The sequence below is a fragment of the Lepisma saccharinum genome, chromosome 9 (genome assembly GCF_977018435.1).
Source record: "Lepisma saccharinum chromosome 9, izLepSacc3.1, whole genome shotgun sequence".
NCBI classification, from domain to species: domain Eukaryota; kingdom Metazoa; phylum Arthropoda; class Insecta; order Zygentoma; family Lepismatidae; genus Lepisma; species Lepisma saccharinum.
Genome location: NC_139237.1, coordinates 93,191,110 through 93,206,283, shown reverse-complemented (window position 1 = coordinate 93,206,283; position 15,174 = coordinate 93,191,110). Strand labels below are relative to the sequence as shown.

Genomic DNA, 15,174 nt, shown 5'->3' with positions numbered 1-15,174 from the left:
GAAAATCGTTGTCCACGCAATTTATTCTTGACATTCGGGAACAAGAAGAAGTCATTGGGTGCCAAATCAGGACTGTACGGTGGATGACCCATCAATTCGATTTTTTGACTGTTCATAAAGTCGGTTGTTAGAGGAGATGTGTGACAGCTGGCATTGTCTTGATGAAGAATGATCCGACGGTGTTTGTTTGTTTTCCGTATTTGACCGAAGACCTCTGGCAAACAAATTGTTGTGTACCATTCAGAGTTGACAGTTCTACGTTCCTCTAAAGGCACAGTTGCCACATGACCAGTTTTCCCGAAAAAAACAGGCGACCATTTGTTTCGATGTGCTTCGAGCGCGAACAACTTTTGTTGGATTGGGTTCATCTTGAAACCCCCATACAGTTGACTGCTGTTTACGTTCCGGCTCATATGCATATATCCATGATTCGTCACCTATTACAATCTTATATACGTCTTTTGAAGCACAACGATTGTATTTATTAAGCATTTGTTTGCACCAATTGACGCGAGCATCTTTTTGAGTTTTTGTCAAATTGTGTGGGATCCAACGAGAACATACCTTTCTCACAGCTAAATGATCATGTAATATTTTATATATGCTGGTGGAACTAATGCCTATGGTTGCCTCAATCTCACAGTATGTCACATGGCGATCTTGCAGTATTAGGTTTTGCACAGCATCAATGTTTTCTTGAACAACAACTGATTTTGGACGACCTTCGCTAATCTCGTCGGTGAGAGAATGGCGGCCACGATTAAATTCGTTATACCAGCGTTTCACAGTGGCAAAGGATGGGGCTTCATTGCCAAATGTTTAAGTAAGTTGATCGATGCACTCTTGTCTTGATAATTCACGTCAAAAATCGTAAAAAATCATCGCATGCAAATGTTCACGAGTTAATTCCATTTTATTGTTGTCGTGCAATCTCCAAGGCAACATAAACAACACAAATGAAGCTATTGACAAAACATTTGAAGTACGTTATGGTCAATAATGCCAGACGATTCCGTGCAAACATCAAATCGTGCCTAACTTCAATCAGTGTTGCCAAGGCTCAAAATATAAATAGTGACCCTCGTATTAATAAAAAGAGGTATTTGCAGTATGACTTTCCACAAGTCATCTTTTGTGCATTGTAGTTGGTCCTGGAGTTTTCAGTGGGTGTTTAACCGGTGGAGGCACATGGCACAGTGGTTCGGATCCCACTTTAAACAGTAGGTCCAGTCCTGATTAGCCTTACTGTGCATAAAGTGGACTTAAAACACCAAATCAATCAATCAATCAGTAGGTGTTTACTCAGCATTGTGGCAACAGCTGGGAGATCTACTTGAAAATATGAAAATTAAGTGTGGTGGGCTCTAGGCTAGAAGAAACCAGGAGAGCACTTCATGCAAGACCATTGAAAGGTGACTTGTCAAGCCTTGCCTTCAGCAAGTTTACACTTAGTTGTAATTAATACTAAGAATGAAGTTAGTGATGTGTGATTAACATAGTAAAGTTAATGTTTATATGAACATGTACAAAAGATGATGTCTGACAGAAGAAACTTATCTTCTGCACACACATAAAATGTTACGAACATTGGGTTTGATACTGTGTAACTTATACCATGTTCGATGCAGCTGTGTATGGATAACATTTCCTTGTTCTTACGATATGTCATTGGATTGAATGAAGCATGATTTTTTGTAAATTTTTAATACATTTTTATGATCTGGTAGGTAATTCAGGTGAGAAATCTCCTGGTTCTGCCAATTCAATTTCTTCCATGTCGTGCACTCCACGCACAAAGCAGGCGCTGACAATTCTGTGCGAGTCTCCAGGAACGCAGGTCCACAGCACTTTTGATAGGAAACCCTCAATGCAAAGAATGCATCACAGAATACCTCACAGGTAAGACAGAAGAAAACTGTAATGGCCTATGCAGCAATATATTGTTGAACTACGTTGTTAGTAGTACGGGGATATAGCAGTAGAGGCTCTCACTTTCTCTTCTGACCAATGTTCACTTTCTCTTCTGACCAATATTTATTATGACACCCAGACCATGTGGACCCCGAATGTGGACAAGAAGTATACGCCTCTCACTTACCCAAACACCTTCTCTCTCTCCTCACTTTCACACCCACCCTCTCTCCATACTTCTCCAAACGCAACTCCTCGATGAGCAACGACTTCCTCCTGCACACTTTTCATTACTCAGCAACATTGCACCTGCATTCCTATTCCAAGATCTCCTCCTCTGTCCACAATATGTATTATATAATATTAAGGTTGACTCTTAAATAATGGTTTAGTGATGAGCAAATGCAAATGTTTCAATATTAGATCGTATAGGTAGAGCATGTTTTGTTTTCGATGGAAACAGAATGTGAGAAACACATGTAATGTTCATTTTTCATGTTTTTATAATATGTGAGGTACATTTTCCTGTCCTGTTTTGTCGTGAAACAAAATGAACTGTAAAATATAAAATAAACTCGTAAACATGAAATTCAGATTTCTTATACCAGCAACACTTCCTGAAGTGAGTTATGCAAAATCATGCAAATATTGAGAAGCAAAAATGTATTCCTTTACCCAGGAATAAACTAATACTTTGAAAACTACATAAATTCTCATTATGCGTAATGAATGAGTATATTTTTTAATCAAACTTAGGATTATATTCACCATTTTAATACCAAAATGCCATTTTATGTACCATCCCGAATGTGCCCAGTTTTCGCACCAAAATATTCACTATAAATTAGGGATGGGCCGATATGAAATTTTGGCCGATACCGATAAAGTACCGATATAAAATTTACCGATACCGATATTCTACCGATCCGATATAAAATTAGAAATGGTCCTTGAAGAACCTGAAAGGTTCATTGACCTCTTAATATATGTGTGTTTCGAGGTGACTGCAGTGCAAAAGAAGTTGAATATTTAGACATTTACTTTTTTAGAAGGAAGGGCATGGAGATTATCCATAAAAATTACAACAAGATGGCAGAATTTTGCACTAAATTATAAGATATTTATCAATATATCGGATCGGTAAAATAATCGGTAATTTAACCGATATGCCTATATCGGCCGATACTGATAGAGTACCGATCAATCGGTCCCATCCCTACTATAAATGTGTAGGTCTACATGCTTATATCTTGTTCAGTTGGATATTAAAATATTGGGTAAATGAGCATGGACCTGAATCTTGAATTCGAGATTTGCATAGCAAATCCTGAATTTGAATTCAGATTATATGAAAGGTAAATAATATAATACATCTAATTTGGATTTGGATTAACCTGCCCACTTTTTAAATTATAAGGTACACTCACATATTTTGTTGCAAAGTCTCAAGTTTCAGATGAAGTAATGACCTGTAGAAATTGATTGACATAGCCTGGGTGTAAACTGTTTTCCAAATAAAGAAATTGAGGAAATAAGACATAATGTTTCTTCTGTTACTTTTGTGGCTGTATTGTGTGGAATTAATGATTGTGTGCAATAGAAGTGTCATTTTTTAATTGATAATAGATATTATATATCATGCATATAATTTTAAATTTGCAGATTTGAAGTGAAGTTGAACATGAAGGCAACAAAATGCTGCGCTTGTTTAGACAGCATTCACTTTGGACGAAACATTGCAATCTGTCAAGAATGCCAGATTCAAGCACATCCAAGGGTAAGGAGAACCCCTTTTTGTTTGATGAATGTAGTTTGTTTTGTGTAATAAAGAAAGTATTGAGTTTATAAAGTGTTGCTGTACCTACAATGAGTAGTAAACGTATTAAACTTTTATAAAAGTCTCACTGCTGTTTTTTATTACAGGTGGGACAGGTTCAATGACACTTCATTGGTATTCGGCAATATCAGTGTATCAATGTAGCTATAAATAGCTGTAATTTAGTGAATAATTATGCCATTTTATTACTTTATAGATACAAACACACAGTTCACATGCCCTAGTTTTGGAAACTAAGTGCATAAGTATGCAGTTTCTTTTTAGAGTAATACCTGTTGCAGTGTTACGCACATGAATTAAGAAGCTTAATGAACCATTGAAGAACATTTGAAATGTTTCTTTCTTTCAATAGTAAACTTTATATCAGTAATTTATTGGTATTGGAAAATGTTCATATCAGTCCATCCCTAATTTTATCATTCTGAATGTGTTGATTTTTTCTATTTCAGTGTTCACCCCACTTGCCTGCTACTTGTGGTCTCCCGTCTGCATATGCTGATCATTTCTCTCAGTCGTGGAAAAGCAGGGCAAAGGCTGTGAGTGCCTCTCAGTCCGATGGGGCAGCCAGTGCTCCTGTCCAGATGAGTGGATGGGTGAAGTTGCCCAGGTAGGAAGGTTTCTCGTTAGCTTAGCAATTCTATAACACAAGAAATGAGCAATTTGAATGAAACTAGAAAATAAAATAAACATGTCTCACACGATGTGTTAACATTTTCAACAAAAATTCTTCGACATGATCTAAATAAGGAACTGAGCCAATGCCTCTTGGCAGTTCTCATAAACTTGAGCATTGTAGCAATTTAAAATTGTTCAATTTTCAGTATTAAACAACAGCTTTGTTTTTAAAAATTCATAAACAGTAGAACCCTGATTTTACATTTCCCCGCATCACATTAAATCTTGATGGTCCCAACATAGCAAAATGTTAGTTTTCTTCGATTTTACATTTTCCTGCAGTTTGTTTTTTCAGCTTGGCCCCCTGAAAAAAACGTAAAATCGAGGTTCCACTGCACCCACTTCTGACATAATCAGAATATTGAAACAGAATATAAATTGCAAAATTAGCTATGGCACACAACGTGGTGCAGAAATTACATGCTTTGCATAATTCATCAAAATATTGATAAACATTTTTATATTCCATAACTGAACTGCAAAAATAATTTTGATTAAAACTAATACATCAGTGTCGGTTATTTGGTGAGAGTATGCGATTTGTGGATCATGCGTGTTAAATGTTCTCCTATCCAACAGGAAGAATCAGAGTGGCTGGGACAAGAAGTACCTTACTCTGGAGGGGACCGTGATATCGGTGTTCGACCGCGAGTGTGCTGCACGTGAGAAACCTCAGATGCAGGTTGACATTTGTCCCTCGGATGGCGTAACCTCCCTGTTGAGTGCTGTCCCCTACTCGGATGTTGCAAACACTGCAAGGAGTGACTTACCCTACATTCTTAAGGTACAACTTATGTATAATTTTTCCCTTAATCGTAAGCCATTTTTCAATATTACAATTTACTATTAACTAAACTGGAAAGAAATGTTAAATACATGTTAATGGTGTGACAATAAATGTGTACCAATGTTTTCTAATAAGTAAATTGTAGAAATGATCAAGTCTACATTTTTTGCTAAAATTTCTACTGTGTGTACGAAATCATGAGGTTATAACTAAGTTTCTCACAACATGGCAACATTGGATGAAATGATGAGGGAACTTGCAATACAGCAGCTGAGATTGGTCAATAGAGACAGGCCTATCCTCTTGCAAGTCGAACAACCAACACTGCTCAAACTACAGGGATTGGAATTAGAAACAGTTACAGTGGAACCTTGATTTTTAAGTTTTTCAGGGACCAAGATGAAAACTTAAAATGAGGGAAAATTTTATAGCATTTTACTCTATAATATGTAATGTGGGAAAATGTAAAATTGGGGTTCCACTGTACCCACTGTATTCACCAGATCTAGTATAACGGTACTAGACCACGTACCCGTATAAATAATATGTAAATAGCTTAAACACACTATTTGAGCAAACATTTATTGTTCGGAAGAAATCAAATCTAAATTTTTAAACTTTCAAAAACTGTATAAATCTGAGTACACTTCTAAACTTCAAGTGTTTTAAAATAGTTTAGATTGGCGAAGTAATCTTGGTTGCAATTGATCAGCAATGTACTTACAGTAGGATTGCTATGAGCATAAAAACATCAATAAGTTTTGATTTACTAGGTTTTTTGTGCTTATGTGGTTGTGCACACATATTCCGTATAATTTGAGATCGCATTCTAGCAAAATTAAGTTGTTTTAAACTCAAAATTGTATTAAAAATTACGATTTGATGCAAGAAGCACCATACGCAGTAATCCTTCGTATGTAAAATTGATAATTATTGCCAACTCTTAGTGAGGGAAAAGTCTATGTCCCACGGGAAAACCCTTTTCCCGCTAAAGTTAAGAAAACTTTTGTTCTACATTTAATAACTTAAAATAAATAAAAACAAACAACTGAGTAACAAATAATGTAGATTATTGTGCAAACAGTATTTTACAACTATGTTCAAGTAATTAGAATGTACAAAATTATATTTCTCACTTAGAAGTTTATATTCTGTGCGTATGGTGCAAAGAGTGGGTAGTAGGATACACTTGTCATCTTTAAGATGGAAGGACTTGTAATGGGAAGTCGTTAATTTTTTAGGCTGAAAAATCAGTCTGCATCTTGTTTAAAACGAGATATAATTTGACAAAATATGTTGTCACGCTAATATTGTAATGTCCATGATTAATATTACCGACAAAAAACCCGCATTGGTAAGTCGGGAAATTGAAAAATGTGAGATTCGTGACATGAAGAGGACATAACTTGGCATCCATCTTATGTTGAAAATTGAACTTCCAGATAAGTATAATGTGATGGACCAACTTTGTAAATAGGATTCACTAACCAATAGATTTGACAGAACAAGTGAACTTTGAAAGGAAATGCAAATTATACTCATCGTGACACATTGAATATTATTTATTGTGTTTATGTTCGAGCAAAGGAAGATTTACCATCATAACAAGTGAGTTTTATGAATACATTAAACCTTGTCGGAAAAATTGTAAAGCAAAATTAAAGATAAAATTTTGTAAACATTTAAAATACTGTACAAAGTGCGATAACATCTCTTGACATGTTAAGGTATAAACACGTTTGTTAAATTCATAATGTATAAATGCACCTAATACAAATCTGAATTGAGTTTGTTTCATGTGGAATATTATTTTAAAAATAACAATTTTGTTTTCCTCGAAGTATCTCGTACAGTTAATCTCATACATAAAGTTAAGTTATATTTTGTCACAATTGAATATTGAAAAGTGAGCACAGCTCTATCTAAAAATTATTTACACGTAATAACATCCATTATAAGTAGAAATAGTGCTGCAATTTTATTTTACCCAGAAATTATTCCATGTAACCAATTTAGGATGTAGTCTACATCCAATAGGGTGGTAAAATTGTTATCTGCTGCTTTATCAGAGGTTAAACCAGTGATGACGTTCTGTGAGGTTAAGCCTGTAGTTGTAGTCGCATGATACGCACCAACCGACTTCCACGTCTTCCAGGCATTGGATCATTCTTGCAAAGAAAAATATTCCATTCTTAACAAACTGTTGGAATGTCCTTCACGAGACAATCTCCAGACATCTTTCCTCTCAGTGTAAACAAGTTACTGTTGCATCTAAAGATATCACGCTGACGAAGCCACCAGATGAGTGGCGAAATCGATCGCTGAAAAAATTACTTTTACAGAAAAATGAATAGTAAGTGTATCAGAGTTAAGAAGTTTGGTTGATTAAATTTCAAACAAAGCTTGCATCTAAACTATCGACAACAGTAACTTGTTTTCAAATTGGATATTTTGCATTTAATGAACTAATAATAAAAATCATGAGAATCTTTCCTAGCTGACACATACAAATACTACACATTTAAGCTTTTGCAGCATTTCCCAGGAGTATGTCTAACTGCATAAGATCATTCTCAAGTGTTGAAATATTCAGGCCACATATTAATTTGTGGCAGTATGTAAGCACATAAAATAATATTAAATTTTCTTGATTGCAGATAGAAATAAACTCTCCAACTACCTGCTGGCCAGGAAGTAGTGTGTACATAATGGCATCGAGCTTCCCGGAGAAGCAGGCCTGGGCATCTGCCATTGAGACCGTTCTGAAGCAGCATCCTCTGGCGGCCAAGCTCAAGTACAAGGGCTGCTTGCTGGGTAAAACCAAGAAGGTGGATGTCAACTGTGCTCACCTGGTGAATGAGAGGGTAAGCATAATGGTATTTTGTGGTATTTCCAAGACATTGAACTCTTTGAATTGCGTGGATATTAGTTTGCAGTTCATTCTACTTAAAAATGATGACGTAAGAAAACTACGAACAATTAAAGGGAGTTCATAACATAATGTTCAACAAACAAAAAGTTTTTTTTAATGTTTTAGTGCATGGTCTGAGACTCATCCAGTTTCAATGGGTACCTGGGGATAACCCTAGAGGGTAAAGGTGGTCAGAGCATGGTGCTGATCACATCACCTCGACTATGGCTGAGATCAAGAATGTGTTGGGCACTATCTCCACACTCCCTATGTGCCTTCATGGCATAGGGGATTGCTGGACCCCTTTTTTTTAGTGCATGCATTAGTATCTTATGCTATGACACCTCATGAGCCATTTCACCGTAGACAGGAATTCTTGTGCAAAATTATAATATTCTTCAAATGCATTTAGATTACCTTCATCCTTAATATGTTTATTACTCACATGAAATTTTGTATTTCCGCATTGCACAGTTTAATGGATGTTTCACTCTTCATTCACTAAGGGTATGGCATCTTCATTAGTGAATGAAGACAGTGTGTCTTCAAAATTAATCGGAAATATCCATTAAATTGTGCAACGTGAAAATACAAAATTGCACGTAATTCTAAACCACGTTTACCGCATCCATCATGAATTAATATGTTTATTAGTATTTATGTGTAAGATTTTTTAATGCCAATTGAAAATTAATACCTGTTGCAAGTGCATAGTGCATGCCTTTCCTGGTTTATTGATGTACACTGATGGCCTGATTTCATCTTCATCTTGAAACTGTACTTCAACCGCATGGTGTCTTTCACTAGGTTTTGTTACTTGGAACTGAGGATGGCCTGTACTCTGTGAGGTTGCAGCAGGAAGGAATGACTCCAGTTAAGATTAATGGTGTTGGCTGCATTTATCAAATGGGATCTATGCCCAGGAAAAACTTAGTGATAATGCTTGCAGGTATGTACTGTTTTTTTTTCTTCAAATGAATCTACATTATTTAAGAATGGTATATGAAAATTGAAAATAAGTATTTTTTCTATGTTCAAGTATACCAGCCATTAAGTTTTCACACTGGCATGCCAAAGGAACTCAAAACTTCCATTTTATATTTCACGAGTGATTGAAGTTTGAGATTTGTGCTGAGATGTCTAGAGGTGTTGCCTTGTAATCAAGAGGTCCCAGGTTTGATACCCAGTGGAGGCACATAGTGATTTGGATCCCACTTTTAATTGTAGGTCCAGTCTCGATTAACCTTACTGTGTATAAAGTGGACTTGAAACACCAAATCAATCAATCAATCAATCAATCAAAGTCTAGATATATCTATGCCACGACATATACATATCACCAGCTGTTGAGTTGTATGCTATCTGGTATAATAGCAACTTTTTTTGTGTACACACGTTACTTCCTAATTGGGAAGTATATACAGTAGAACCTCAACTTTACATTTCTCAGGTGAAAAGGTCAAAAAACATGAAATTCAGAGAAGAATTGTCAAGATTTTTTTTTTTTTTTTTTTTTTTTTTTTTTTTTTTTTTTTTTTTTTTCCAGTATAGTGAATTTACATTGTTATATACCTGTACTGGGATTTGATAAAATTGAATACTTGGAAATCTAAAATTGATTGATTTGGTATCTTAAGTCCACTTTATGCACGGTAAGGCTAATCTGGACTGGACCTACAGTTTAAAGTGGGATCCGAACCACTATGTGCCTCCACTGGGTATTGAATCCGGGAAATCGAAAATTCTATTGACTTGTGGTTAAGATTTGTTCACTTTGTTTCTTAAGAACTACATTCTTGTAAGCATGAAGTTTTGAAAAAATATTAATAATGTGGCCATTCCCCATCCAGGATGAAGTCTGAAGCATTAATTCTTACATGCATTAATAATTAAAGCAAGTCAAAATCTCTTGTTAAAAGTAAAGCTTCACTTTATATATTAACCATCCTTGCAGTAGGGGATTTTCATTGAATAAAAAATATATTTTAATTTCCAAGTATACCTAAGTATAATTATCTAAATAAATGTTAAGAAAATGGGGTAAAATAGGTCAAGAAAAAGGAAAGAATTTTGGTAGACCAAATTCTGTTGGGACCACGAAAATTGAATGTATAATGTGGGAAAATGTAAAACCGAATTTCTACCATATTTGTTCCATTCTTTCTCTAATGTCTTTAGCTGGTTAAACAATTGCATGAAAATCTTGTTTTCCAGGAGATTCCCGGAAACTGCTGAAAGTTGACGGTGCAGAGCTGGAAGTGTACGCAGATGCTCTTGAGTGTGCTGAGCCAGCCATCACCCCAGAGGAGATCAGTGGCGTGGAGGGCTGCCACCTGTTCGCCACTTCAGCAGATGATGAGAGCTACCTGTGCGCTGTGGATTCAAAGAGTGTCATGTGAGTTGCCCTATAAAGTAATAGATAAGTGTGGAAATTGTTTCTTGGTTTCTTTATTACCAGGGAATTGTAACCAACAAATGGCAAAATGGTTCAGCCGTTACAAAGTTACCAAATCCCAGAAACATTCTACAGCATGTTTGTTATACATTTTATCCTGAATACTTTTAGCTTCCCTTAGGAGGTGGAACATACATGCAAATAACTAGTTCCCAGGGCATCTGAAGTTATAGTTAATAAATATTTGTGTTTATTGCAAAAATCAGATCAAAAGATGATCAATATTTGAGTTGTCCCTGCCCTAGATGGTAGGGTCTCTTCGCTATGGAGCTATATAGTACTTCATAAAAAAAAACAGTTTTGTGGATAAGTGAGTACTTGATTTCAGTATAACTAGGAAGTAAATAGAGTAAGTAATGTTTCTACAAAATATGGCAGATTTGTTTTTGCACTGTGTTTTGATGAATTTACATGAGGTAATTTTTTGTGGTGTACTTTCTTTCAAGTATTTATTTTTTGGTCTGTGACATTTGATGTTTTGTATGTATATTCTTTACATTTTTATTGTTCTTTTGTGTCCTCTCTCCTAGCACCATTGAACAAGACGTAGGTGCATATGTTAACTTTTCAATCTTCACCATAGTTTCATTCACATCTTAGTGTTTTTGCTTGTTGCCTGAATAGTCAAATGCCATGTCTTATTTTTGTTATATCCTCAAAAGTTGGTTTAATCAATTTTTCTAATTACATGCAAGTACTTTTAACCACTGTTTCCACTTTTTAGGGGCTGTGAGAAATAAAATGTAATATTTTTGAATGTATTGATTGGAACAAGTTATTAATATTGCTGACTTTTGCAGATTGATGAAATGGAACGATGTCAGGAAGGAATTTTCTGTGAGGAAGAAACTGGAGACTGAGGAGCCATGCAGCTGCCTGCTTTTCACTCCTCACTCCCTCTTGGTTGGGTGCCAGAAGTTCTTTGAAGTCGACCTCAAAAATTTTAGTGTGGAAGGTGAGTGCACTGACTGCACTTTTTAAAATGTCCAGGTTCATTAGCTCTTGCCTAAACATTGTCTTTGGACAGCTGAGTCATCTGTTGTATGAGCTGCCCTCGAGGCCGAAACACACCCACTCTAATAAAGACTATTTTATTATTATTTTTATTATTATAGTTAACTCAGTCTTATAAATGAAACTATGAAAGTGTTAAAGGAATTCTCTGGAAGCTTCATGTGACAGTTGCAGCACTTGTAACACTGTGAAACCTTGATTTTATATTTTTCATGGAACCAAGATGTATCAATTCAAAGTAAGAGAGAGATGTGGTTGTTCTAATGCATTTGCAAAGGAAATGCCCCTGGGCAAATGTCAAGACAAGACATTTTGACATTTGGCAACCATTTATCGATCGAAGTAAGCTATAATGTTCTTGCACGGAAAAATGAACAAAAAAACATAATTTTTAATTTGTTACTGTCAATATTTCATCTTACTTTATTTGTACAAAGAATAATATTTTCAGCAATACTTTCTTGTACCCTCATAGAATTCCTTGATGCATCAGACTCCTCGCTTGCATATGCAGTGTTTGGAACCCAGCAAATGAACAGCTTCCCTGTAGCCATACTGGATGTGTCCTCAAGCAAATCCGCAGTGGAGTACCTTTTGTGCTTCCATGAATTTGCTGTCTTTGTGGATGCATATGGTCGGAGAACCCGCGAGGAGGATGTCAAGTGGAGTCACCTTCCTCTGGCTTTTGGTAAGTATTTAAAACACACACCTTCTTTTCTGCTACTGTATTTGCAGTAGGCATGAGACTGATAAATTAGTTCTCTCTTGGTATTGGCATTCTATAAATACTCTAACTAAGTGCATAATTCTGCCATTTGATTGTTGTTTTTATGTATACGAGGGTCACTATTTATATTTTGAGCCTTGGCAACACTGATTGAAGTTAGGCGTGATTTGACGTTTGCACGGAATTGTCTGGCATTATTGACCATAACGTACTTCAAATGTTTTGTCAATAGCTTCATTTGTGTTGTTTATGTTGCCTTGGAGATTGCGCGACAACAATAAAATGGAATTAACTCGTGAACATTTTCGTGCGATGATTTTTTACGATTTTCGACGTGAATTATCAAGACAAGAGTGCATCGATCAACTTACTTCCACATTTGGCGATGAACCCCATCCTTTGCCACTGTGAAACACTGGTATAACGAATTTAATCGTGGCCGCCATTCGCTCACCGACGAGATTAGCGAAGGTCGTCCAAAATCAGTTGTTCAAGAAAACATTGATGCTGTGCAAAACCTAATACTGCAAGATCGCCATGTGACATACTGTGAGATTGAGGCAACCATAGGCATTAGTTCCACCAGCATATATAAAATATTACATGATCATTTAGCTGTGAGAAAGGTATGTTCTCGTTGGATCCCACACAATTTGACAAAAACTCAAAAAGAAGCTCGCGTCAATTGGTGCAAACAAATGCTGAATAAATACAATCGTGGTACTTCAAAAGACGTATATAAGATTGTAACAGGTGACGAATCATGGATATATGCATATGAGCCGGAACGTAAACAGCAGTCGACTGTATGGGTGTTTCAAGATGAACCCAATCCAACAAAAGTTGTTCGCGCTCGAAGCACATCGAAACAAATGGTCGCCTAATTTTTCAGGAAAACTGGTCATGTGGCAACTGTGCCTTTAGAGGAACGTAGAATGGTCAACTCTGAATGGTACACAACAATTTGTTTGCCAGAGGTCTTCGGTCAAATACGGAAAACAAACAAACGCCGTCGGATCATTCTTCATGAAGACAATGCCAGCTGTCACACATCTCGTCTAACAACCGACTTTATGAACAGTCAAAAAATCGAATTGATGGGTCATCCATCGTACAGTCCTGATTTGGCACCCAATGACTTCTTCTTGTTCCCGAATGTCAAGAATAAATTGCGTGGACAACGATTTTCGTCGGCGGAAGATACCATTGATGTGTTCAAAAACCATATTATGGAGGTGTCTCAAGAAGATTGGAAAAACTGCTTTGACAAATGGTTCGAACGAATGCAAAAGTATATTGACCATAAAGGAGAATACTTCGAAAAACAATAAAGCAGTTTTCAATGCCAAATTCCTGTTTTTCCATTGTTAGGCTCAAAATATAAATAGTGACCCTCGTACAAAGATGTAATTCATTTCATTAATAGATGTCTAGTTATATTTTTTTCCTAAGACAAACCCTATTGGAATATATAGTTATATATATTAACTAAGAAAGTAATAAATCATTCTTGGCCTTGAATCAATAGACTTTAAAACTTCCCACCAAAGTTCCTGGGTTCAAGTCCTAGCCTGAGCATGGGTTTTCTTTGGGAGTGTCCTTTCATCAATCTCATCTGATCATCATTGCAATTAGCCAAAATTGGCATAAAAGCAATGGTAAATAACAAAACTACAAATACAAATTATTTCATGCAATGTTTGCCATTTAATTTCAAATCAGTAGAATACTGGTTATTAGTATCAGGTAATTTGATAATTTTGAGTGATTTCAATATTTTTCATATTTGAAAAAAATGTAGACAGAAATCTGAACATGAAATACATGGTATGTAATATATAACAATAAAGTTGAAAACTTGCAGCATTGCCCCAGCATCATATAAAAACATAATTTAGTTTTAAACATGTAAGAAAATCATTATGGTTGGAGTTCTTAAATTACGTTGTGCAGCAAATACAGGGAGGTTATTGCAGCATGACACCGCTTCAGCGTCGGCCGCTTGCCGGCCCAGTCATGCAACAGGTGCCGGCAAATTGCGTAACAGATAGCCCGTTACACAAACCGCTTGTTTTGTAATGTTTCCACTTTTCACAATTATAGTTACAATTACAACTTAAATAAGCACGTACCTTGCCGCAAGGATGCTGGAAAAGGTGTCCTCTAAAATACAAATATTTCTGGCACTTTATTTCTGCCCATATCGCTTCTGACAGCAATGACTCATCCAACATAAAGGATTCAATTTTTCATTCTTGTCTTGCCTTCGAATAAACAAAACCGTGACTCTTATTTTGCAGATAACACAAGATTAATCCTTTTGAACACTAGAGTCAGTGGCGTGCCCAAGATTTTCGAGGGGGGAGGTTACGTATACATTATTATGCAAAACGAAAGCGCAGATAAACGAATTATTTAACAGTGTCACTTAATTTTAACGTGTGAATATTTTTGAAGTAAAGTAGCGATCACACACTGTGTGCGTTTTTCTTTCTGAGAGCGCCATTTGAAATAAGCACTTTTCCCCTTTTGCTACTATGGGATAAACTGAATATAAAAGGCTATAACTGCTCAAAAACTGCATCTTTTTAAGAAATTTAAATTCTAAATGTAAGAATGAACAAAAAGCAACATTTTATGTAAATTCCGACAATTGTGAGTCCAGGGGGAAACGGGGGCCAAATCCCAAAGTTCTATTTTCCCCGTAATTACGCAAAATTTCTGAACGTCGTAATTTCCATATATTTTTTTTTTTTTTCAAAGTTGCGGCAGGAGCATTACATATCCTCATAGAGTAGTCTTTTGTTGTGCTTCCCTCAAAATTTGGTCCATCCAGTGTCTATAGAGCCGACGCTAG

General features: G+C 36.0%; 1 protein-coding gene across 4 annotated transcripts in view; it reads left to right on the top strand.

The window, feature by feature from the left end:
* Nucleotides 1–15,174, top strand: part of LOC145992266 (citron Rho-interacting kinase-like) — a 181,547-nt gene that overhangs the window by 155,293 nt on the left and 11,080 nt on the right. For all 4 annotated transcript variants that reach the window (XM_083128641.1, XM_083128642.1, XM_083128643.1 and 1 more), the window contains 9 exons: nucleotides 1,728–1,899; nucleotides 3,574–3,688; nucleotides 4,198–4,355; nucleotides 5,003–5,207; nucleotides 7,868–8,074; nucleotides 8,929–9,070; nucleotides 10,336–10,516; nucleotides 11,377–11,531; nucleotides 12,066–12,278. In XM_083128641.1, the coding sequence (XP_082984767.1) occupies nucleotides 1,728–1,899; nucleotides 3,574–3,688; nucleotides 4,198–4,355; nucleotides 5,003–5,207; nucleotides 7,868–8,074; nucleotides 8,929–9,070; nucleotides 10,336–10,516; nucleotides 11,377–11,531; nucleotides 12,066–12,278 (1,548 nt within the window). The remainder of the gene's footprint in view (nucleotides 1–1,727; nucleotides 1,900–3,573; nucleotides 3,689–4,197; nucleotides 4,356–5,002; nucleotides 5,208–7,867; nucleotides 8,075–8,928; nucleotides 9,071–10,335; nucleotides 10,517–11,376; nucleotides 11,532–12,065; nucleotides 12,279–15,174) is intronic.